Raw genomic sequence first — 26,671 nt, 5'->3', positions numbered from 1 at the left:
CACAGGAATATGCAGAATACATACATGCATACATGTATGCATACACACCCATACATACATATATACATATGCACACACACACAGACATACATACACACACATGAATGCATACATACACACACACTGAGACACACACATGCATAAATAACGGACAGAGTCAAGACTATTGATAAGTTTGCAAGACGCAACGAAAGTTTTAGGAAAATTAAAATAAGAAATAAGTGGAAATGTTACCGGTGAGTGTTAAATTTGAAGGCACAATAAGAAAATGACTCTCCCCAGACACAACAGAAGATGCTTCAACACACGAAATGACATAAAATAAGTCTTGGGAACCAAATCCAAAAAAACGAAATATATATATATAATTATATGTATGTATATATATATATATATATATATATGTATATATATGTATACACACATATGTATTTATTGTGTGTGTGTCATCATCATCATCATTTAGCATCCATTGTCCATGCTGGTATGGGTTGGATGGTTTGACTGGGTTGGCACACTGGAAGGCTGCACCAGGCTCCTCTCTGATTTGGCATGGTTTTCTATAGCTGGATGCCCTTACATGCCGATTTGTACTGTACCAGTATCTGCCACAACTGCGGTTTTGCTCAGCTTGATGGGTCTTCTCAGTCATTGCCTCCATGAGGCCCAACACTTGAAAGGGACTCAGTCACTTTGCCTCCATGCAACCCATGTATATATATTATATATATACAACAAATCCATTTCAGCACAATCTTCTTTGTTTGCACAAGCCCTTCTTCTAACAAGCACCAGGATTGGGATTTTCTGCTGTTGTGTGGGAGCCTGATTGGTGAAATCAACTGAAATACTTCTCTAATATTGTAATGTACTAACATATGTGCATGGGCACCACATAAAAAGGAACTCAGTTCACTCTGTAAAGTGGCTGGCATTAGTTAGGAAGGGCATTCAGTCATAGAAACCATACAAAACAGACAGTAGAGCTGCTCTGAAGAGTGCAGGGTTACATAATTGGACTGTTATCTAACAACCTATTAAGCCCCAAGTGCAAAACCGACTGGTAAGGATGGCCACAATGGATACATAGTACTATAATACTGTACACTTCAATCAATATATATATGTATATATATACACACGCTTTCCCAAGGTGCTATGCAGTGGGACTGAACTTGAAGCCATGAGATTACAAAATTAGTTTCTTTCCCACACAGCCATGTCTCTGTCTGTATGATAAATTTATTAAGTTTTCTTTTTTGTATATCACTACCTTAAGAATATAAAGGGTTGCTATTTTTAGTACAGTGCCTATAGAAGAGCTTCAAGTAGATAGTGGAGAACTGTTCCACCCCAGTCCAATATCACAGGACCATATGTTTATTGTGTCTACAGTGAATCTGTTTATGACACAGATGGGGGTTTGCCTTATTGAAATTAGCTTTAAAAAAAAAAAAGGGTGGGGTTTTTCTCTCAAAGTATTCTGTTTCCCTATTTTTATTCACAACCCATGGGTGATTTATCTGAAACTCCTCTTTTCACCCTCCTTCAAAACTTTTTTTCACAACAAATCCAGATACAATTGTAATCTACTCCATTTGTAAATAATTTTATCTTCAAATATTCATGTTTGTTGCATGCAGCTATGAGGAAACAAAGTTACGGTGTTGGGGTACACTTCTGTTGGACATTAATACAACCTTGAAACATGTATCTCACAGTGAATTAAGACTGAATTGTGAAGTTGAAATCTTCAATTATAAAAGCCTCTTGAAAAGCACATGATAATTAAAATACATTAAAAGAGACCAACAGAAGTACTAGGCTTGCAAAGAATAAGTCCCGGGGTCGATTTCTTTGACTAAATGGTGGTGCTCCAGCGTGGCCACAATCAAAATGATTGAAACAAGTAAAAGAATATATTGCTAAGGCATTGAGATCCAAATAACCTGGTGTGAAACTGAATATACACCAGAATGACACATTAGTCAAGTAGGGAGCAGTAATAAGAAAAGGAATGACAAAGGAAGGAGCAATCATCCTAGAAAGTTCAGAAGATGATCGTTTATTCCTTTCTCATCTCTTCTCTTCTACATACATGTACACACACACACACACACACACACACACACACATGCACAAACACACATATAACTACAGACACATGCAAATTTAGGGATTGGAACAGGTGAAAATCCCAGTAACATATGTCTCCCAGCTAGCAGAACCTTATTCTCTTGAGATATTTTGACAACAATGTAACCTTCATTTAACTAAGGTGTATTCACCCTTATCAGTAGCTAGTGGAGTACCCCTCGTTAGGCTAATTACTATTTCTGAGGTTCTGCTGGTGATTTTATCTCCTCTGTTCCCTAATTTTCGAAAACATTTACAATCTTCTTTGACAATAAACCACTAATGTTCTTCAAAGTTGCTTTTTATACTTTCTACTATGGACTGCTTGAAGCTTACTCACTTCCTACACCTTGATCCTGAGATCTTGCACTTAAATATATACACACATATATATTTACATATATCAATATCTCTCTATCTATCAATCTAATACAACAGCAAGACTCTCATCGGCAAGACTATTTAAGCAGGAGAATTAAGACATTCGCTCTCTTTCTTCTTTCCCATTTCCTCTCACGCTTTTACATAGTGTTGGTGTATTTGTTGATTGTGTGAGGAGGGGTCGACTGTCTTGTGCTTTCTCTCCGCCTTAAGCAGGATCAGCAATGCCAACAGTAAGGAACATGTTCTATTCAGACCTTAGGGGGTCCGAATTGTCCTCTTCGGAGGAGTGGCTCGTATGAGCAGTTGATAGAATGGACAAGTGTTTAAGGAAGAAGAAAGATTTGCTGAAGTGACAGAAGTCACAAAAAAGGAGGTGGACCTGACAAACATGGAGAAATATGAGAAGATGGCACGTAGGATCGGTGGTGATGCTAAGTTGTCCCTACTCCAGAAAGTATTGGAAAATATGGGTAAGAAAACGGTAAATATATAAGGTGTACTCAGTGGAAGAAAGGAAAATTGAAAACGTTGAGGCAGAGGAAGCAGATTTGGAACAATTGTGGTTCAAGAAGGCAGGAAAGGCAAAAGAATATGCTGTAACCACAGTAACCTACATATCTTGGAAGAAGGACTTCCAGGATTAGGGTGGAGAGAATCCCACCAGAAACAGATGTGGCTTGGGTTGTGGCGGCTGTTCTTCTCAGAAGTAAAGAAGAAATAGCCGTCCTGCAGGCCACGAAAACAGAAAATTCTGTATGGAAAGAGCAAACATTGGACCTGATCATATTGGGTATTGGCAGAACCACTGAAAATATGGTGGAAACGGTGACCATTGGAGACGTAGTGTTGAGAGTGGGGGTGGGGGTGGAGGGCAGAACCCCTGGTTGCTTTAAATGTGGCTAAAAAAGGCCTCTGCAGAAGCAGAGAAGTCAGGAAGAAGTTAGAAAGGGGCCGGAGAAGGTGCAACAGGAAGAAAAGAGAAACAAAGAACAGTGGATGGTAGCTGAAGGAAGAGGAAGAAAGGACAGATTGAATTAGAACCCCAAGCCATACACCCCGTCCCACCCCACCCCGCCCACCCCACCTTCGCAGACACCCCCCTCCACCCATTCCCCTCCGATACAAAGCAAGTGAAAAAAAAACAAATGCAAAAAAACACAAGGCTCAACAGGCTCCCCCCCCTCCCACTGGAAATTGTTTCGCGCGTGTTTGAAAGGCGTAGACCAGGAAGGGATCCAGAAGAGAACAAAATGGAGAACTGCAAGATTTGTGCATGTCGATGGATGGACAAACACTGAGGTGTCCGAAAGCCAAAAAAACGACGAAATATTGAGATTCAAGAGGGGTTATAAGTGTTGGAAGGTGAAATGTGATTTAAAGACGATATCAGACAATATAAAGTACGACGAACTGACATAGAGATACTCCACAGCCATTACAAGCCTTCAATTCCATTACAACTTTTTCTCTCTCTCTCTCTCTCTCTCTCTCTCGAGCTATAGAAAGACAAATACACACTTTATATACCTACAGACATCTATATAAACACACATGTAATAATAAACAGACACGTTTCCTTAGAAACCTTTCACTAAAAAACACATTTTCGAAGGTGAGGGGCGTGACTGCATCCGCACCCTTTTTCTTTAAACATGTTTTATAAATGACATTTGGCAGAAATACGTTTGAAAACAATAATAAACGAATGCTGAAATTATAAAAATTAGTAGTAACGAAGTCTGAACAAAAGCAAAAGCATGTTAGTGTTTTGTTTTGTCTTTATTGAAACAAGCGAAAGCCAATTAAAAGGAAATCTCTTTGCCTTACCTTGTTCGAAAATGTCTGCAATTCAGCAGAAGACATCAGCTGTGAAATGGTTTTTTCTTCTTTTGCAATTTCTGGCGCAGAATTTTTCAGCGAATAACTTGTATTTTTCGATTTTCTGGAGATAGAATTACAGAATAAAGGTGAATTTTGTGGTTTATGCTTTGTCGGGTGTTGAACGAGAGAAATGTTGAAATTTACCTTTTTTTCACACATTCGAATTCACCGCCATTAATATGCGCACACACCTGCTATTGCGCACGCGCACGCGAGTCGTGACTAGTCGACCCTACAATAACAATCTATTGCCAATGCATGTATGCACAAAACATGCAGGACGGTTTGTTTTGGTTTACTTTGAACAAAGTAAATAAAACACATTGTAAACAAAACGCAAACACCCTCATACATGTTTTGTGCGTGACGCGCACACGCGCTAGGTAGTCGTAGGATCGACTAGTCACGTCTCGCATGCGCGGATGCGCGCCCTGGATCCAATCTTCTTGAATCGTACCTTGATAAAATGTTTTCATTTCAAAATAAAACCAACAAAAATAATCTCCCATAATATTTACCTCCGCTGATTTTTACATACCCCGATGACCGATCTAAGAAATTTGGGGAACGATTTACCGTCTGGTGAATGGAACCGAGTATATGCAGATTCCAATAGCTTGCCAAATTGTCAGTCATAAATTTTCTGCAAGAACGTTTTGTCTGATAACATTCTCCAACATCTCTGCACTCCTATCGGGTAGACGTTGAAGAAATCCTTTTTCTGGTTGTGGTGTCATAACATCCAACAACCCAAGTTTTGCGACACATTCGTCGTCCATTGTTCTTCTTTTTGAAGAACAAACTTTCATGGAACTCCACTCTATGGTCCGGACCAGCAATTGGAGTTTTGTCCGGCACCAGTTTTTTGCCAAACAAACATCTCTACAGAACTGGTGCCACTGAACGGCAGTTCTTATATCAATGCAATTTATTCTTGCAGATATCGTGACAGTTAATTCGAAAATGAAAAATAAAATTAAACACTAAATAAAATAAAAAAATTCCATATAATGGCAGCTTGGAGTTTTCTCCAAAGGTTCCTTTCCTGATGGAAAGAGGAATTGTTTCTTTTTTACTTTTAGCTCACTTTCTTTTGACAAAATCCCGTCAATAGAACGACTAGAATTTTGAAAATTCATTGAACAGCCATGCTACATGGCAGTGAAACATGGGCTGTAACTGCTGAGGACATGCGTAAGCTCGCAAGGAATGAAGCCAGTATGCTCCGCTGGATGTGTAATGTCAGTGTGCATACCCGTCAGGGTGTAAGTATCTTGAGAGAAAAGCTGAACATAAGAAGCATTAGTTGTGGTGTGCAAGAGAGACGATTGCGCTGGTATGGACATGTGGTGAGAATGGATGAGGATAGCTGCGTGAAAAAGTACCACACCCTAACAGTTGAGGGAACCCGTGGAAGAGGTAGGCCCAGGAAGACCTGGGCTGAGGTGGTGAGGCAAGACCTTCGAACATTGGGCCTTACCGAGGCGATGACTACTGACCGAGACCTTTGGAAATGTGCTGTGCGTGAGAAGACCCGGCAAGCCAAGTGAGATCGCTGCCAGTGCCCCTAGACTGGCTGTTGTGCGGGTGGCACATAAAAGACACCATTTTGAGCGTGGCCGTTGCCAGTACCGCCTGACTGGCCTTCATAGGATTTTCGAGCGAGATCGTTGCCAGTGCCCCTGGACTGGCTCTTGTACGGGTGGCACATAAAAGACACCATTTTGAGCGTGGCCATTGCCAGAACCGCCTGACTGGCCTTCGTGCAGGTGACACGTAAAAGCACCCACTACACTCTCTGAGTGGTTGGCGTTAGGAAGGGCATCCAGCTGTAGAAACTCTGCCAAATTAGATTGGAGCCTGGTGTTGCCATCCGGTTTTACCAGTCCTCAGTCAAATCGTCCAACCCATGCTAGCATGGAAAGCGGACGTTAAACGATGGTGATGATGATGATGATGTATGAGCCAATGAAGGAGGCCTCTACATGGTAGCTAGACCTGCTAGAAATAGCAACCAAATCTCCCTCAAAATCACACCCTACTCTCTTATCTATGTATATATGTATGTATGAGCCAATAAGGGAGGCCTCTACATGATAGCTAGACCTGCTAGAAATAGCAACCAAATCTCCCTCAAAATCACACCCTACTCTCTTATCTATGTATATATGTATGTATGAGCCAATGAGGGAGACCTCTACATGGTAGCTGGACCTGCTAGAAATAGCAACCAAATCTCCCTCAAAATCACACCCTACTCTCTTATCTATGTATATATGTAAGTATGAGCCAATGAGAGAGGCCTCTACATGGTAGCTGGACCTGCTAGAAATAGCAGCCAAATCTCCCTCAAATCACACCCTACACTCTTACCTATGTATATATGTATGTATGAGTCAATGAGGGAGACCTCTACATGGTAGCTGGACCTGCTAGAAATAGCAGCCAAATCTCCCTCAAATCACACCCTACTCTCTTATCTATATATATATGTATGTATGTATGTATGAGCCAATGAGGGAGACCACTACATGGTGGCTAGACTCAGGATATGCTGCGTCATGTGGTTCTGGATTTGTTAATGACAGGATGGTCATGGCTGTGATACTTTTGATCATGGATTTTGCTCAATCTGGACTAACCTGAGGTTAAACAACACCAACAACAACAGCCACCACACTCCCCCCTTAATCCTTCAGCATCCTCACAACATCAGAAAAGAGGATGGTGTTCAACCACATTCCCATCTGGCAAACAAAACACTTCACAACTACTTGAAGACAGAACCACAGCGCAGAATGAGGGCAAACCAAAGTGTTGAGTGGTCCAACACCATCTAAAAATGCTGTTGGTCAATTAGGATTGTTCCGATCACTGGAACAGCCTGCTCGTGAAATTAACAAGCAAGTGGCTAAGTGCACCACAGACATTTTTTACTGTTTTCTATATGCTTCAGCCATTTGACTGTAGTCATGCTGGAGCATCGCCTTAAAGGGTGTTAGTCGAAGAAATCAACCTCAGAACTTATTCTATCGCTCTCTTTTGTTGAACCACTAGGTTACAGGGACACAAACACACCAGCATTGGCTGTCAAGGAATGGTGGGGGGACAAACACAAAGACACACATATATGTGATGGGCTTCTTCCAGTTTCTTTCTACCAAATCCACTCACAAGGATTTGCTTAACCTGAGACTATAGTAGAAGACAAGATGCGACTGACATGCATACGATAGATGTAGTTCTCAGGGAAATCCAACACAGAACACAGAACATGATAAGCTGGTCCACTGAATTACAGGTATGACTCATTTCTGCCAGCTGAGTGAGCTGAAGTAAAGTGTGGGAACCAAACCCACACCCTTACGATTATGAGCTGAATCTCCTAACCAGGAGCCACACACCTATAAAATAACAACATAACAGGATAATCAACCGACATCTAATCCGTTGTCCCCCAGACATTGCCAGGCAACTATTTCAACCCTGGATAAATCACCAAGAAAACTGGTTCCAAAATAACCGACTGCCAAACCCTATCTCATTTCTTAGCAGCAAACCCCATGGAACATCAGACAACTGACCCCGCTCCACTTAAACCCACAGAGATATCTCACATGCAAGAGACAAAACTACCAGGAGATACGTACAAGTGCAGGTGTGTAGCTTAGTGGTTAGAGGGCTTAGACGATTACAATTAAACACACGTATATTATCATTTATTAAATTGCATTCAATTTGCCATGCATTATTCGTTTCATTATCCATCATCTTTTCCTTCAATTTTCAGGTACATTGAAGACCCTTTATTTGTCATTGCTTCAATCGACGTGAACAAAGTGTCTGGCAAAAAGTTCTGCTGAGATCGAAAGGAAACTTTATCCACAAAACACACAGAGAATGTGCAGCAATGAAGGCCAAACAGTGGTGGACGAACATAATCCATTAAAGACTGACACTTTCAAAGGTGGCTCTGCATGTATGTGTGTGTGTGTGTGTGTAACAGAGTTTTGTTGAGTTGAAGTGGGATTTAAAGGGTGTAAACGAAGAGGCTACCAAGCGCAAGTTGAACCAAGACGGAACTAACTACAACTGTAGCTATTAAGACTGAACACTATACTATACATTACACAATGTAGTCCTAGATACACTCTGTCTGAATAACAGAAGAGATGGTCATTGCTGGAACATCTTTGATTGTAGAGCTGCCCGGATCAGGACTGACCTGGGATTAAACAACAACAACTGGCCTATACGTTTTGGCTCGAACTGCTAGAAGTAGTAACCAAATCTCGATTAAAATCCCACACAACTACTTCAAGCAGAGACGTAGGAATAGGATGGGATGGTCACGGCCAGAGTGACTTTGAGCACGAGCCTGCTCAGTCAGGTTTGACCCTGGGTTAAATAACAACACGCACACCATAATACAAAAGTAGCCTATACGCCTCTTTTTTCGAACCGACAAGTTACAGGGGCATAATCGCATCAACATTAGTTATACGGCGATGGTGGGGTGACATACAGACACACAAATACATACATTCGTATATATATGCGTGCGTGTTTGTGTGCTTACATATGTACCTACCTACGTCTCTCTCTCTCTCTCTCTCTCTCTCTCTCTCTCTCTCTCTCCACACACACATATATACATATATATAGATATATATATATATATATATATATACATATGTGATAATATACGGTAAAACCATATAACCGGAGGAGGGCTTACTCTCCAAGTAGAGAAGTGGGTAAATATAAATAGACCTCGTAACGATACCAGCTTCCAAATGGTTTCACGGCGAATTGGGGCCCCAAGTGACCTTTGTAAAGTCATTGGGGAGATTCCCGAGCCGATTATCGAGGTCTATTTAGATTTATATATATATCGTATATTTATAAAGAGGGCAAATTTAGCCATTTCTCCGTAGATTGAAAAAAAAGATGAACAACTGTAATCGATTTCCGAACATTATTGGGTTCTCATCAAACATGAAAAATAGAATTTATGTTGAGTCAGTCTCAATAAGTATAGATTTATTCATCGGAGAAAGTTACATAGTGACTGAAGGTTCGAGAGTTTCGTGCAGAGGCACTTATCAAACTAATTAAATCAACGTTTTCTATATAAAACGAAAAAGCAGGACAGTATTGGAAACAGATATGACGCAGATACTATTTTATATATAGGCAGGAAGACTTTTGGTTAATAATATGACAGAATTAAGGCAAGATAAAAAATGAAAGTTGTCAATATATAAGGTATTCTGCCTAAACTACGTCTTTAAGATACGATTTGTTAGTAGTAACGCAAAAAGGAAACTATTTCCTAAGGAACTCAAGCAGATAGAGAGGAATAAAGACAAAAGGAAAGTAAAGATTTAATGAAAAGGTGAATCAGGTTGGTGTTGAAAAAAAAGGCACTTACCCAGGCAGTGGTCAAGCAAATAATGGTATGGAGTATTAAATGGTCGTTTTGTATTGAAAGAATTTTGAAGGGGTTTTATTTTTAGACTGGGGTCAAACGGTCGAATCCAGTCAACCGTGTTTTAAGTCTTTAGCAACACCAATTACAAAGAACTTGGGAGTGGTACTAAAAGATGGAGAGAAGTATTGACAGACAGAAACTAGGTGGGAGCTGTCTTCAAGAATTCAAGTAATGCTATATATTCAAAATTAACCATACATGCTGGTTTTGTTGTTGTTATTGTTGCTGCTACTGTTGTTATTGTCAATTAAGTTTTGGTATTTTGACGCTATTTGCCTTCAGTTCAGAAGTTAGTGGTTCTAAACTCCCTAGGGAATTTTATGCCAGCTTCATTACTTTTATTTATTTATATGTTTATTTTTTTCTTTGTTTTGAAACGAGATCGAACTTAAGCATTTTATACCGATAGATTTTAAACACTTTTTTTCTGCAACTGGTAAGATTTTGTAGGGGATGCAAATTTTGATCTTGCAACCCCTGAAAACTCTAGGGGGTGTGGGTGCACCCGCTGCACCCCCTGTTCCCGGCCCTTGTATATATGCCTGTTTATATTTATATATATATACACACATACATATATATAGCGTGTATGTGCTTCATAGAAGCCCACAAATTTATATATATATATAAAAGAAGAGGCGGGGAGCAGTAAATTTGAGTAAAATCTATTTAAGATTTAGTTGTTAAGTTAAATAAATGAGGGAAAGTGCGAGAGTTCCGTGAATGGATTTCGTCAAAGTTTGACGAGTCTGAATTACGAAACTCTTGAGTAACTTACGTAACCCTTCATAGATAGGTGTGTGTGTGTGTGTGTGTGTGTGTAGATAGACAGACAGAACGTAGACCGTTAGACAGACAGATAGATTTCTTTATTAGCTACACAGGGCCGTATACAGAGGGGAAAATACAATGTAGAACTTTTCTATTCGAAAGAAAGAAAGGAAACAAAAACGATTTAAAAAGTTTGGGGCGTGTAAACAGCAAAATAAAGTGGAGTAAAAAGGTAAAACAAATTAAGTTTATCTGTGGAAAGAGGAGTCTGCGAAAAAGACCACGGTGACCTCAGGCAAGGAACCGAAACCAGTGCCCTAAGGACAGCTTCTAAGTAACGATGGTCAACCTTATCGAAAGCTTTCGATTGATTCAAACTGATCGGTGCCCCCAACCATGCACGATTCCTTAACTACCCTGTCTATGATGTAACGCATCAGATGGAAGTTGTCATGGATACTCCTGTCCGGCACAGCGCATGTTTGCGTCTCAACGATAAGCTCCAACCTCTCGGCTAGCACCGTGGCCAAAATTTTCAAATCTGCGTTGAGCAGAGTGATGGGCTGAAAATGATCTATAACAATCTCCTTGTTTGGATCTTTCTTTAACGCTACCACCGCTCCCCACCTCACAAAACTGCGGATACTCCCATTTTGATGCCAGTGACAGTAGACTGCAGCCAAAATGCCTCCAAACAAGTCTGGAATATGACAATAAGGCTCGTAAGGCAGACCGTCCAAGCCCAGCCTGTCATTGCACCACATACACTCCAAGCCATGCAGGTAGGCACTAAAGTCCACCCTGCATTCTGACCCACCAGTTGTCCCGTACAGTCGGGCAAATTACTGTTGAAAGGCCTCACACATCCTTTCGGGCTCGAGTAATTCGCGCCCCTGTTCATCTGTCAGAGACCGAATGGTGGCTTTGTTGCCTTGTTGTGCCTCTGCCACTTGGACCTCTCAGGTGGCTCCAACTCCTTCGTTTCCCAGAGCACTCATCCTAGCTCTGACAACATATCCTTCGTGTTTGGCGTTGAAATGTTGGTCATGGGCCAACCTCACTGCCAACACATTGGACATGATGCCACATGTATGTGCCTCTTCTAATTTCTTAACTAGGTCTCCCTCTATTCTATTTCGATCTATCACCAGAGCCTTTTTATACCTAACCGAGTCTATTTTAATTGCTTTCTTTAGGGCATACCACCATCTATTGTTGATGCTGGTGCCCGTCAACGCCCTCTTAACTAGTGTGCTAATCCGGTCTCTGTAAGCCTGGCACGCCGTGAATAACGCATCAAGTTTCCAGTAACTGGGACCCTGCCTATGACTCTTATCTAAGTCAAACATACAAGTCACAAATTTATGACCTGTGTAGCTGACTATATGAAACTGTGGACAACCTACACTATCCCTATCCACTGTCCTGTAGAACACTATCTAACTATGATCAGGATGGCCCGATGCGATTGGTCCATGTCCACTTTAGTGCATTCAAGTGGTCCAGTCGGTACCTATCAGACAGTTGGAAATGTCTGAGTGGGTCTTTGAAGCATTTACATCCCCTTCTATTTCTATCTCTACCCACGTAGTCTAGTTGCATGTCCAAGGTAGCGTTCCAATCCCCCACTGAAAGTAAAAGTCGAGACGTTCCCAGGAAAACCTCTAGACGTCGAAAGAAATCCAGCTGACCTGTTAAGGACGGTGCATAAATTGTTATCGGTCGAAAAGCACACCCATTACTACCATTGACATCCAAAACGACCAGCCTACCCTCCGGGTCTAGGAATATTGCTCTTACTTTGAGGTCCAGACTCTTCCTAAAAGCACCATGGTACCACCTCCTCCCATTCTTGGCAGACACGGAGAAAAACAAACGTCAAATTGTCTGCTGAACATGTGTTGGGGAGACCGTGGGTTGTGGAGTCTGGTCTCACTGATGGCTATATGTCTATTCTGTGACTCGATCTCATTTAACAGACAGCCTTGTTTCCATGGGGACCCCAAGCCACGCACATTTATACAACCTATTCTAAGCATGTTCCTATCGAAAGTTGTGTTTTACAAACAAAAGGAAAAGAATGAGAGAGAGAGAGAGAGAGAGAGAGAGAGAGAGAGAGAAAGTCACTGTTTGAAGGTTGGTTGTTCCCCTCTTCAAAATCATTTCTCAGAATGTTTTTTGTCCATTTTTTTTTCCTGTTAATTACTTTTGAAATCTTCCTCCTGCATCAAGGTAGAGAGATTTCAGTATGTTTTGTGTCACGTGAAGGAGGTTTTTTTGTGTTGTGCATGGGTGATTGTTTGTTTTCACATTCACTTCTGTTGGTGTATTACATTAGGTCTGAATTGTTTGTGTTTATTGCTATCAACTTTCGTAGGGCCATTTGGTATTCGTGTGTTTGTAGTGTTGCTGTCAATCTTTTTTATTTTGTGTGGGAGTTTTGCTCTTCTGAGCGGTGAACCCTCCCTGCTTTGTTTGATTTTATGTCTCTTTTCTTTCCCCTTTTTCTTCTCCCCCCCCCTCCATGGCCATTTGCCATTCTTCTTTTAATTTTTACCGTTGTCACCCGATAACCAAGGTAAGTGGGAATCCTTAGAAATCCCCTGCAATCCAAACACTTTTTGTCGAGTGTCCCTTTGCCCGTTCTTCCGTATCAAATGTAACCTCGATCCAGGCAAATCTTTACACTCTTGCAATATATGTTTTGAATGCTCATTATGACCTGTACACATTTCCCAACTGTTTCTTAAGTGGCCCCTTCTAATATCTTATTTTTTATGTTCAGGGTTTTGTAAATAATGGGGGTTTTTTGGGGTGGGGATGTCTTACAAAATGCTGTGTGAGGTGTTCAGTTTAATGGTTCTGTCTTCTTTATGTAATAATTGTTTACATTGTAGAAGTTCTTCCTTTGAGAAGGACTTTAAATATTTCTTTTGCTTTAAAACAGAAGCAAAATCATTTAGTTTGTCCGTGACGTTGTTTGTTGTTCGGTGATGGCAGTTTTCAGGACGGAAGTGAGAGTAGTGGTGAGAGGAGAAGTGATAGTCGGGGTTGCCCTGCTGCTCGTTGTTTCATTAGTGTCTTCGTTGTTTCTGCCTCCCCTTCCCACTTGTATCAGTATGCGTATTGTTGTTCAAATGTGCGTGCGTGCGTGCGTGAGTGCATCAGTGTCTTCGTTGTTTCTGCCTCCCCTTCCCACTTGTATCAGTATGTGTATTGTCCTTATTCAAAAGGGTGAGTGTGACAGTGTCTCAATGTGTTGAGTGTTATTTGAAGTCTGCCTCATCGGCGGCAATGGTGGAAATCCCAATTTTAATTTAAAGACCGAAACACTTGGCAGTCTTAGAAAGGCTGTCCATTTTTCTAGACAGATGAAAAACATTTTTATGAAATGTTTTAAATTCGAAAATTCACCCTTTAAAGGGTGAAAGCCTCGCTTGAGGCCAGGCAAAAGTTGTTGGGCAGCTTTTTAACAGAGAAAAATGACTTCAGCTTACGGAAGTCAACGTAACAAACAGCCGACAGATAGACAGACAGATGGGTGTACTGACGGACAGTCAGACAGATAGATAGGGGGATGGACTGACAGACAGATAAGCAGATATACATATATATATATATACACACTAGCAGAAATACCCGGCGTTGCCCGGGTTAAAGAGAATAATGAAATCTAAAAACGCCGTCTAGACTACGCATCATCTTTATATATAGAGATGTATATACACACACGCACCCAAACACACGTATATATATGTATATCAATATAAATATATGAAAGTCAATGAAGTTTCGTTAAAGAAGGTGATCATGTACATACTTTCTTGCTGTTGTGATTATAACACCTCATTGTAAACTATGTTCCTTGTTTTCCCTTGTGGAGCATATACAAATAGGTTTTTTGTTGCTGCCCACTCTTGAGCAGCCAACATACAGTTGTCCATGTGAGAAGCAGGGCTCTTCCAAGAGAAGACCAGCTACAGACAGTGTTTGGCCCTGATATTTGTTTATGGACATGGCAAAAGTCACACGAAGGGGGAATTGTAGTCTTCTGAATGTAAAAGGAATGTCTGCTCCTGATGGAGGAATTCTTGGAATAAAGACGTCATCCCCTTTTGCAAATCCAGAAAGAATGGTAGCCTCGATAACGTGTGACATCATTTTCTAAATAATGCTCATCTGTTATGTTCGGGTTAAAATTTCATCAACATCAAAAATATATGCAAAGAATATAATTTCCAAATTTCATAAAGATCCATTCAGTACTTTTGGCGTAGTTTTGGATAAGAAAACAAATAACTAATGTGTGTGTTTGTGTGCATGTGTGTGCATGTGTATGTGTGTGTGATGGGTGTATATATGTATAGATATCTGTATGCATGTATATATGTATATATGTGTACATATTACATGTACATCTATATATATATATATATACATCTACACATATGTATACATATACATGTACATCTATATATATATATATATACATCTACACATATATATACATATACGTGTACATCTATATGTATACATATACATCTCTCTCTCTCTCTTTCTCTCTCTCTGAAAGTATCTGTCATTACAGTATCGAAATGGTGTACATATACATATATATGTATACATATACATCTCTCTCTCTCTCTCTCTCTCTCTTTCTCTCTCTCTCTCTCTTTCTCTCTTTCTCTCTCTGTGAAAGTATCTGTCACTACAGTATCGAAATGTGATTGTTTCAGTTAGTGGAATAGTTTCATTTTTAAAGTGAAAGTATTTGACATGAGTGTTTTTGTTTCACTTTTGACACGTAATAGTGGAGGAGATATTATGTTGCCGTGTGCTCGAACTCTGCAACAAGTTAATAATTTTTTTTGACTAAAACACAACTGGAACCCTAAGTAAGGCATGTGTAAAATTTGAATGGAATTGGTTGTGTAGTTCTCGAGTTTTAGGGATTCACACAGACAGACAGACAGACAGACAGACAGACAGACACACATTCTCATTTTTATATATATAGATAATCTTTACTCTCTTTTACCTGTTTCACACACACACACACACACACACACACACACACACACACATATATATATATATATATATATATATATATATATATATACGACGAGCTTCTTTCAGTTTCTGTCTACCAAATCCACTCACAAGGCTTTGGTGGGCTCGAGGCTATAGTAGAAGACACTTGCCCAAGGTGCCACGCAGAGGGAATGAACCCGGAACCGTGTGGTTGGTAAGCAAGCTAATGGGTTCACTTGTGGTTTGACTCTACAGTTGGATGCCCTTCTTGCCGCCAATCAGTTTGTAAGGTGTATGTGTGTGCGTGTATATATATATATATAAATATATATATATATATATATATATATGTAATGATAATAATTTGTGTAGTTACCAGTCGTAAAGGGTAAGGTTTGATTAGGGACACAATATTATGAAATGTCAGAGTCAGTGGTTTTGACAATAAAAATTTGTTGTTATACTGGCAAGTTGTAGGATGTGAAAGATGAACAATGCTTGAAGTTTTAAGGAAATGTTTGTTTACCATTATGTTACAATACCTTGCCTCGACGGACAGGTTCTGAAAGATCCAAAAGCATGCGAAGTAAAGTTTGTGTTTGTGTCCTCTTTCATTGTTTAGTAGTAACTACAGAGAGAGATCTTGCACTAAATGAGGCTGCAAAGAAAGAGGTCTGGAGATGCTACTACGATAGACTGCTTAATAAAGAGAATGAATGGGAGAAAGAGAGCCTGCCGTATGTCGACCCAACAGAGGGACCAGCTATTCGAGTTGATAGTACCAGGGTAGATAAAGCAATTAAGAGTATGAGGACAGGGAAAGCCCCCGGCCCATCAGGAATCACTGTAGAGATGCTCAAAATATCTGGCAGTGTTGGCTACAGCCTAGTCACCCGTATTACGAACCAGGTGATACATGAAGGAGTCATACCCAATGACTGGTGTAGCAGCACCATAGTCAACTGCTACAAAGGTAAAGGTGACACTTTAGATACAAATAATTACAGAGGCATCAAGCTGTTAGATCAGGTCATGAAAGTTATGGAGCGGGTCATAGCCCAACTAATTAGGTAGAGAGTCAAATTAGATGAGATGCAGTTTGGGTTCGTGCCAGGTAAAAGCACCACTGATGCCATATTTCTAGTAAGACAGCTGCAGGAGAAATACCTAGACAAGGATAAACCTCTGTACCTGGCTTTCGTTGACATGGAGAAAGCCTTTGAAAGGGTCCCCCGATCCCTTATCTGGTGGTCAATGAGGAAACTTGGGATAGAAGAATAGTTAGTGAGAGCTGTGCGAGCCATGTACAGAGATGCTGCCAGTAAGGTGAGGGTTGGAAATGAGTACAGTAATGAATTCCGGGTAGAGGTAGGGGTCCACCAAGGTTCCGTCCTCAGCCCCCTCCTATTTATCATAGTCCTCCAGGCGATCACAGAGGAATTCAAGACAGGTTGCCCCTGGGAGCTCCTCTATGCTGATGACCTTGCACTAATTGCGCAGTCACTATCAGAACTAGAGGAGAAGTTTCAGGTGTAGAAGCAAGGACTAGTATCGAAGGGCCTTAGAGTCAACCTAGCTAAAACCAAAATCCTAATAAGTAGGAAGGTAGATAAAATACAAACCCCTTCAGGTAGATGGCCCTGCTCAGTATGTAGAAAAGGAGTAGGTTGTAACTCTATAAGACGTACCCGGTGCAAGCTATGGACACATAAAAGGTGCAGCAATATCAAAGGCAGGTTAACTAGGAAGTTAGTTTTTGTATGTGGCAGATGTTCAGGTGCAATAAACACTGTAAACAAACAGGAAACAACTTCTATCTCATTCCAGGGAGAAAAACTAGAGATAGTCAATAGCTTCCGCTATCTGGGTGACCAAGTTAGTAGTGGGGGTGGGTGCGCTGAAAGTGTAGCTGCTAGAATAAGAATAGCCTGGGCAAAGTTTAGAGAGTTCTTACCTCTGCTGGCGACAAAGGGACTCTCACTCAGAGTAAAAGGCAGACTGTATGACGCATGTGTATGAACAACCATGCTACATGGCAGTGAAACATGGGCTGTGACTGCTGAGGACATGTGTAAGCTCGCAAGGAATGAAGCCAGTATTCTCCGTTGGATGTGTAATGTCAGTGTGCATACCCGTCAGAGTGTAAGTATCTTGAGAGAAAAGCTGAATATAAGAAGCATCAGTTGTAGTGTGCAAGAGAGACGATTGCGCTGGTATGGACATGTGGTGCGAATGGATGAGGATAGCTGCGTGAAAAAGTGCCACACCCTAACAGTTGAGGGAACCCGTGGAAGAGGTAGGCCCAGGAAGACCTGGGCTGAGGTGGTGAGGCAAGACCTTCGTCCATTGGGCCTCACCGAGGCGATGACTACTGACCGAGACCTTTGGAAATGTGCTGTGCGTGAGAAGACCCGGCAAGCCAAGTAAGATCGTTGCCAGTGCCCCTGGACTGGCTCTTGTGCGGGTGGCGCATAAGATGCACCATTTTGAGTGTGACCGTTGCCAGTACCGCCTGACTGGCCTTCGTGCGGGTGACATGTAAAAGCACCCACTACACTCTCTGAGTGGTTGGCGTTAGGAAGGGCATCCAGCTGTAGAAACTCTGCCAAATTAGATTGGAGCCTGGTGTTGCCATCCGGTTTCACTAGTCCTCAGTCAAATAGTCCAACCCATGCTAGCATGGAAAGCGGACGTTAAACGATGATGATGATGATGATGATTATATATATATATATATATATATATATATATATATATATATATATATACGACGGGCTTCTTTTAGTTTCCATCTACCAAATCCACTCACAAAGCTTTGGTGGGCCCGAGGCTATAGTAGAAGACACTTGCCCAAGGTGCCACGCAGAGGGAATGAACCTGGAACCGTGTGGTTGGTAAGCAAGCTAATGGGTTCATTTGTGGTTTGATTCTACAGTTGGATGCCCTTCTTGCCGCCAATCAGTTTGTAAGGTGTATGTGTGTGCGTGTATATATATATATATATATATAACGATAATAATTTGTGTAGTTACCAGTCGTAAAGGGTAAGGTTGGATTAGGGACACAATATTATGAAATGTCAGAGTCAGCGGTTTTGACGATAAAAATTTGTTGTTATACTGGCAAGTTGTAGGATTTGAAAGATGAACAATGCTTGAAGTTTTAAAGACGTGTTTGTTTACCATTATGTTACAATACCTTGCCTCGACGGACAGGTTCTGAAAGAACCAAAAGCATGCGAAGTAAAGTTTGTGTTTGTGTCCTATTTCAATGTTTAGTAGTAACTACAGAGAGAGATAGAATGATGTTGTAAGAGAAGAGAATTAGAGCTCGTAGGGTTGTGGGACGTTGTCTCACAGTTGCTGCCAGTAAACTTCATTTTTCCCTCTGGCCAAGGTTCTAGCTGGTCAGCCAGACTTTGTTCTCACTGAGTCGGTTGGATGGTTTGACTGAGGGCTGGCAAGCCAGGAGGCTGCACCAGGCTCCAATCTGATCTGGCAAGGTTTCTACGGCTGGATGCCCTTTCTAACATGAACCACTATGAGAGTGTAGTGGGTGCTTTTTATATTTCACTGGCACAGGAGCCAGTCAGGCGGCACTGGCAACGACCACGCTAGAATGCTTTTTCCTTGCCACTGGCATGGAAACAGTCAGGCAACACTGGCATCAACGACACATGAAGGGTTCTTTTTACGTGTGTGTGTGTGTATATATATATATATAATGTAACAAAAGAAAAAAAAATTATATGGAGTGTAAAACATCCAGTTCACAGGTACAGCAGTTGAATACCACAGACATAGGAGTATAAATTACAAATAATAAATTAAATAGAAAAATACAATTGACAATCTAACAATTTATTTACATTATAATATTAAAATTTTTGAAAAAGACAAAGCCAACAATTTGTTTTGACTTATATACAATATTTGATTGATAAACAATACATATCTCTGTACATAAGCCACTTGAGTACAATATTTCAAAAAGACACATGAAATTCTATGTTCAAGGAATGCTAAATCACAAAATATTGGTTCGAAAGCCGTATGTTTAAGAGTATTTGCATTGAGAATTCAAATACATAAAAAAACAAAATTAAAACAGATAAAAAAAACAATTATGACGTAGATCAATATTTATTATATAAATATGCCTCTACATATCCGAAAGAAAGAATTTCCAGTATATCAACTATTTATTTATTTGTGCTATTTTTTATTATATTTATGATTACCATAAGAAAACAAATGTAAATTATGAATAATAATAATATATAATAACTCTTTCTCATTTACTTCTATCAGCACAAAGTCATTATTTCTCATAGGAAGTTTAAGAGGTGTCCAATGGGAAAGCATAGTTGTGTTTGAATTAGGGTATGACTTGACATTTAAAAGTGATATTAGGAATGGTGTGGATTTAAAAGTTTCATTTTTTTTAAAAGAAGTTTTTTGTGCAGACGTAAACGCTGTGAACAAAGAAGGCAACAATTGTCTGCACCTTGCTGTAAAGAAACTGCCCTAGATTTCTGCCTCAACTTAGCAAATTTTATCCAGCAATGTTTAAGGAAGATGATTCTGGCTGTTTCTGATTGACTTAGGTCTGGTCTTTCGCTGCTGGGAAATACTTTCCTTACAGCATCTTGTCATCATGATGCAAGCAGATCCCTTTTCCGACTTGTTACGACAACCTTCACCTCATTTGCTACACCATAGAGCAGGTAGGAAAAATTCCTGGCAAGGGTGGGGCACTGGTGAATTTAGACCAGTCTACAGCATTCGATACGGTTGACCATCGGTATCTGGTGGGGGGTCAGACTGGGCTCGACTTTCCATGGCTGGATCAATGCTATGTATATCATTGATCGAAACAATCGTCCAGGTGAACGGTCTCTTCTCAAAACAATTCGCAATCAAGCATTAAATTTGCCAGGGCTGCCCCGTGTTGCTGCTTCTGCATGTATTAGCCCTTGATCCACTGCTGCGGAGGTTGGGGACTGTGGGGGAAGACCGCATGATCTACGTTATGGTAAGGGAGCAACAGCATATGTGGATGAAGTCACCATCCTCGTGTCTGATGAAGGGCAGCGACCTCGTGAAGAAGACCCCATTAAAAAAATATGAAGCAATGGCAGGGGCAAAAGTCAACCAGCCTAAATCAGTCGGGCTTGCAACTTGGCACCTGCAGGGGCAGGTCAATGCCTCCCAACAGCATCGTTTGACGAAAGGCCCCCTTAAACTGCTCAGAGTCTGCTTTGGAAATAGGTAAATCACATTCTTCTGCATTGCAATTTCAGTTGATTCCAATACATTTGCCGTGACATCTCTACTGGTTTTACCAGGCTCTTTTCGTGCCAGAGAAACAGAGTAACCCATGAATGTATGTCCTGGCCAAACAAAACGATTGCTAATACACACTGCTGGCATGTTCCAAAGTCCCATCGGTGGGAATTGTGCCACCGACGGAGGAAGTTGTAGCCTCGAACAAATGGAGGAACAATATTTGGTTTTCTCCAGAAGGTGAGAGGAGGCGTTGGGAGAGCTTTTTTACAGGGTTTGTCAAGGGAGGAGACATAGCCTGAATGGACTCCTTCCCTGTGGATATATTGTGCTTCCGATCGTGGCACTGTTGGAGTGCCTAAGTGGCACTTTGGGTCGGAAGATTGTAAGAGGATGAGTGCCTCATACTGAAGGGGCATGTGACCCATGAGAAGAGTTGTAAGAGGCAGGTGCTTCATTTTAAGGACATGGTGTCGTCTGCAGTAAGAGGCTTAGTACCTCATTGTAAGGAGCTTGAGTCCAATAAGAAACTGTGCTAAGAGGTTTATTGCCTCAAATATGTAAATTATAAAAGAACAATGTTTTAGAGAAGCAGAGTTCGGCGGGGGACTTCTGCCTTCTCCCATTAATATCATCGTGTTCATCATTCATCTCATCAATGTCTTTGTCCAGCCCGCAGCTACTCCACCTATGTACGGCTTTCATAGCCAATATAATGAAATAAAGTAGCTCATTTTCATTATCATTCATTTTTATCATAAGTTTTTGTTTTTTTCTAATTGTTATATGTCCCCACTGGCCCCCTTGTGGGTAATAAAGAAATCACTCCTCATTCGTTAAGTCCTTGTTATATAGGACCTTATAAAATATTTTCAAGAACAGAAAAGACAATCATATTAGATTCTGAACCAGAAACAGAAAATGTAGATAGAGTCAAGAAGGCTTTCGTCAAATCCATCCGGAATTCAAGAACATGAAAATATAATTGTAAAAAGATACCAAAAATATGTGATCTCAATATTAAATTAAAACAATAGCATTGAGGCCATCATCCTGAAATGGACAGGCCACAAATGCAAGAATGAAAGAAACCAAGCTACTGCGTCAGATTTTATCTGGTGACCACTGTGTGGCCATCCATGCCACTGATACAAGGATCAGCTGAGGCAAAGCCTAAAACTGACCGACATCAATCCCAAAGCCTGGGACATTGAAGCTGAGGAAAGGCCGTGGTGGTACCAACTGCCCTACAGAAACAGATATTACATGAATTTCGTAGTGGACACCTGGGGATGTCGAGAATGAAAGCTTTGACAAGGAGTTATGCGTCTTGGCCGACACTGGACCAGGACATTGAAAATTTGGTAAAATCTTGTAGAGGTTGTGTGCCAGCAGCCAAGGCACCACAAATACCAATCATGGCCTGAGTCCATTGTCCAGAGTACATATAGACTACACTGGACCAGTGAATGGTGCCTACTACATTGTTGATAGCCTTACCATGTGACCGGAAGTATGTTGGTGCGGTCAACCTACTGCGAAGGTAGCAAAGTTCCTGCATGAACTTTTTTGCTCAATACAATGTTCCAGACACCACAGTATCGGACAATGGAACATAATTTACAGGATGAGTTCAAGAAATTGTATAAAATGCATGCAATCAAGCACACGTTTACTCCGCCCTACCACCCAGGGTCAAATGGGCAAGCAGAATGATTTGTAGATACTTTGAAGCAAGTGCTAGAGAGAAAAAAAGAATTAGGCAATGACGAAATGCTAAATAAATTCTAAATATCAGTTCAGGCAAGTCACCTGCAGATCTAATGTTCGATTGAAAAATTAAATTGATCTTTGAGAAATTGTTGCCAAAGGAAGAAAACGTACAGAGTAAACAAAAAATTTTTACAGAGACAAAGTCCATTTCAAAGTATACAAGAATGGTAAACAGAGGTGGCAGGACTAAAAGAATTGGTAACATGTAATTTACTTTCATTTTTGTAGGACTATTCCTTGTCACTTTTTTTATAACAGTAACCAAAAATATACTGCAGTCTCTACAAGCCCAAACATCACACAAAATGGTAATTTATATAAATAGAATTATAGAAAAAAAATCTGAAGTTCTAAAATAACTAAAACATAAAATAAAATTTAAAATTTTTAATTTCGACACCTCACAGGATAAAGGTAGTTTGTTTGTGTGTGTGTGTGTGTGTGTGTGTGTGTGTGTGTGTGTGTGTGTGTGTGTGTGTGTGTGTGTGTGTAAGGAAAAGATATTTACTAACAGATAATTATGTTATCAAAACAATTTATCATTTACATACCTCTTAAATCTATACAAAAATTCCAGCAATGCCCTTTTCATTCCTACTGGGATCGATACCAGTTAAGTCTAATTTGAGGATCCACAGAGGTTTATGGGGGTGGGACTTGTATAATTGTACAAGATATTTGCAGAACACAAATTCATAAAAATTTTTTAAATTATCAAACTTTACGTGATGTCATTCAACCGATAATTAATAACAGGCCGTGCGCATATGCGCAAGTTTTAAAAACATTTTGAAATTAGGGTGAATGATGGTGGTCTTGGTACTAGTGGAGGGGAGGGGACACACCACATGCAAAGTCACCATCATCAATTAACCCCAATGAGCAGCACTGCAAATCAATCTCCAATGCTTCTTCATGCCTGTCTACTCGTTCACTCTCACTCCTTGTACATAACCACACGTGTGTGTGTGTATATATATATCTATATACACACACATATATATATATATATATATATATATATATATACACACACACACACATATATATGAGTTTTTTTCAGTTTCCATCTAGCAAATCCACTCTGAAAGTTTTGGTCAGCCCATGTGGTTGCGAAGCAAACTTCTTAACCACAGAGCCACTCATGCAGACAAGGACAAAATAGATACAGAACTCAAAAAATAACACAAATATCAAGAGACAAAATCGTCCTGAATCTCTAAAAATATTAGCAGCCATTGCAGGTCTCTGCAGTCAACTCGGAATTTCCTTTGAGAACAAGTGTGGACACACCGGCTATGGAGATGAGCACTCGTTTGAGTTTGGTCTGACCAACAGCACATTTCTCGGAGGCTCTCAACAAGCTATGAATCTGCAAAGGAAATTCAGTGAAGTGGCTTAAAATATTACAAACCAACAAAAGAAAAAAAGAAAAGAAAAAGAAACTCTACACCATTTTGATACCAACATATCTGATCAAACTGATCTTTGTTCTACAATACTAACTTCCTATTTCACAGTGATTTAAAGTTTAACAGAGGGGGCGGGGGTACAACCACACCAATATTCACAATCAGTTATAAAGATTCATAAAATGTGAGACTTTTTTTTTTTTTTATATATATATATCAGGTTTTTAAATAGAAACTTACCTTCTAACATTTCTGCTGTGTGGAAATGAAACAACAACAACAAAAAATAATAAAGCTTTGGATGTTTTTTTTTTTTTTAAATAAGTGAGTAAAATACCATATCAAAGCATTTTCAATGTTAGTAAAGAAAGAGAAGTCAATAAAACTTGACATTCAGAAAGAAAACGAATTGCAAATTGCAATAACATACTACCATACCTGAACGAGCTGGGAAATTTCATCGGAGACCTCCACTTGAGTTGCTTCTGGCCGAAACACTTTGTTTCATTTTCTTCTGGACATCTCAGCAACTGATGTTGACAAACTGTATATTAGAAATATTGATCTTACTTAAGTTTCTGTGTAAAGGTAGTATGGGTGGTCTTTCAAAGGTTTTCTATAAGAAACATGGTGACTACAAATGGTAAAGGAAGGAGTAATAGAAACAGGACACATGGATTACTGTTAACCACTAATTCAGTCTCTGCAAATAGCCGGACTGGAAGCCAGTGGTTGTTGTTGAAACTAACAGCAAGTAAAGTAATCTCTTGAGGCTCTAGAGTTCTAGTCGTTGGAGACATCTACATAGCTAGAAACAGCTGCCAAATCACGCACAGATCATAGACACCTGTCTTCCACAGCGAGAAATAGCAGCCAAATCCCGCGCAGATCAAGAACATCTCCGAGGCGCCAATAAGCGAAAGTCACCAGAATTAAAAACACTGAACCATTTGAGTGTTTAGTAATTAGGCAATGCGCACCTCTTCTGAAATAGTTAGTGAAGTCAAATTATCTCCTTCCTTTAAAATCAGCTGTTGACGTGTCGTTGTCAGGTAGAAGTGGACAACAGGGTAACCACGTAATTAGGAGATGAAAAGGGGAGGGGTTAAGTGTTATCCCGGAAAAAGGGGTGGGAAAAAGTGAAGTTTAATGGGTCTGACTGAGTTAAGGCCACCTGTGAACTTGATAGGAAGAACGGGGATTCCTTCAATAAAATACAAATAATATATAAGTATATGCATAATAACAACAAATGGAGCAAAACGCATGTCGATGAAAGTTCCAAGCAAATGAGGGCCATTTCACAAAAAAAGAAAGGGTAGCTGGAATTATCACTTGTTTCTCACCAGGGAGAACATAATAAAACATTTAGTAGCAAGACAAAAACGAAATGATGGGGTAACTTACCAGCTGAGGTGTTACATGGTCAGTGACCGTCAGAAGGTTTGTTTACATAGAGTTACGACGGGGTCACCGATATTATTCCACGGGCTTTAGAGGCATGAGAACGCTAGTTTACATAGAAATATAAAGGGAGGGTGTCTCTGATGTGATGCTAAAGGTTGTGGTCAAGGAGTCATTCGGGTGGGTGAGGGGAGGTAATTAAAGTGAGCGTTTACATATGTGTCTGCTAGCGTGCAGACACCTATTTACAAACACGTGCGCACATACGTAAGCGCATACCCATGTGTACATACCCACATACCCACATACACCCATACACCCCCACACACAGAAACCTCCACATATGTCGGTGCGATAGGCATGTGTTTGCCTGAGAAATGACAAAGTGGTAACTGATTCAATTATAACATTTTTATTAGCTGGAGTTAATAAATATTAATAGCCACTACATTCAATTTTAACAACTTGCTTCGAGTTGCTAGACAAATGATGGAACCAGGATATGTTCGTGTGTGTGTGTGTGTGTGTGTGTGTGTGTGTTCGTTCTCTCATCTTGCTTGGCCGGAGGAAAATCTCTGTCTCACATTAGCAGAGGTCTCATTGTAGCAGTCTCCCTGTCTGTCTGTCCCTGTGTGTCCTGACGTCTTGCTGACCACTCTATTTATAAGAATCGTGGCAGCTAGAAGGACATACATACTGCAGCAGAGTTTGTACCTAAATAGGTTAGATGCTGACCAGTTGAACTTCGCCTGACATTCTAAGGTCGAAGGTCAAAGGGAGATGATCGATCACTTTTTGACAGGACAAAGAAAACCTGTTTTTCGCGCCTGTTGATTGTTGTGTTTGGGCGACCGCTAATTCTTAGATTCGGTTTCGAATCTAGGCTTGGAGAAGGAAATGTAAATTTTTACACTACCCCTCTTCTAGTGAGAAGGCCGGAGATCGAACGATTTTGGAAATGTTATCTTTTTGTGTATGCACAAAAAGATTTTACAAGGTGCAACAGACAAGTGAATGTCAAAAACATGGGACATAAAAAAAATATGAAGCAAGGATTCACTGTTGGTGTGTGCTATATGGTGGGCAATGCATATATG

At 40.4% G+C, this 26,671-nt stretch overlaps 2 protein-coding genes across 2 annotated transcripts in view; one reads left to right on the top strand and one right to left on the bottom strand.

Annotated features, from left to right (window-relative positions):
* Window positions 1–26,671, top strand: part of LOC149134280 (uncharacterized) — an 880,637-nt gene that overhangs the window by 92,454 nt on the left and 761,512 nt on the right. The window lies entirely within an intron of this gene.
* LOC149134287 (uncharacterized) overlaps window positions 4,214–26,671 on the bottom strand; it is a 227,343-nt gene continuing 204,885 nt past the window's right edge. The window contains exon 4 of the mRNA XM_089355974.1: window positions 4,214–4,462. Within this exon, the coding sequence (XP_089212100.1) occupies window positions 4,370–4,462 (93 nt within the window). The 3' untranslated portion in view covers window positions 4,214–4,369. The remainder of the gene's footprint in view (window positions 4,463–26,671) is intronic.

Source organism: Octopus bimaculoides, chromosome 8 (genome assembly GCF_046866305.1).
Source record: "Octopus bimaculoides isolate indiv1 chromosome 8, ASM4686630v1, whole genome shotgun sequence".
Classification (NCBI taxonomy): domain Eukaryota; kingdom Metazoa; phylum Mollusca; class Cephalopoda; order Octopoda; family Octopodidae; genus Octopus; species Octopus bimaculoides.
Note: the sequence above shows the minus strand (reverse complement) of the source record. Positions and strands in the feature narration are given on the sequence as shown.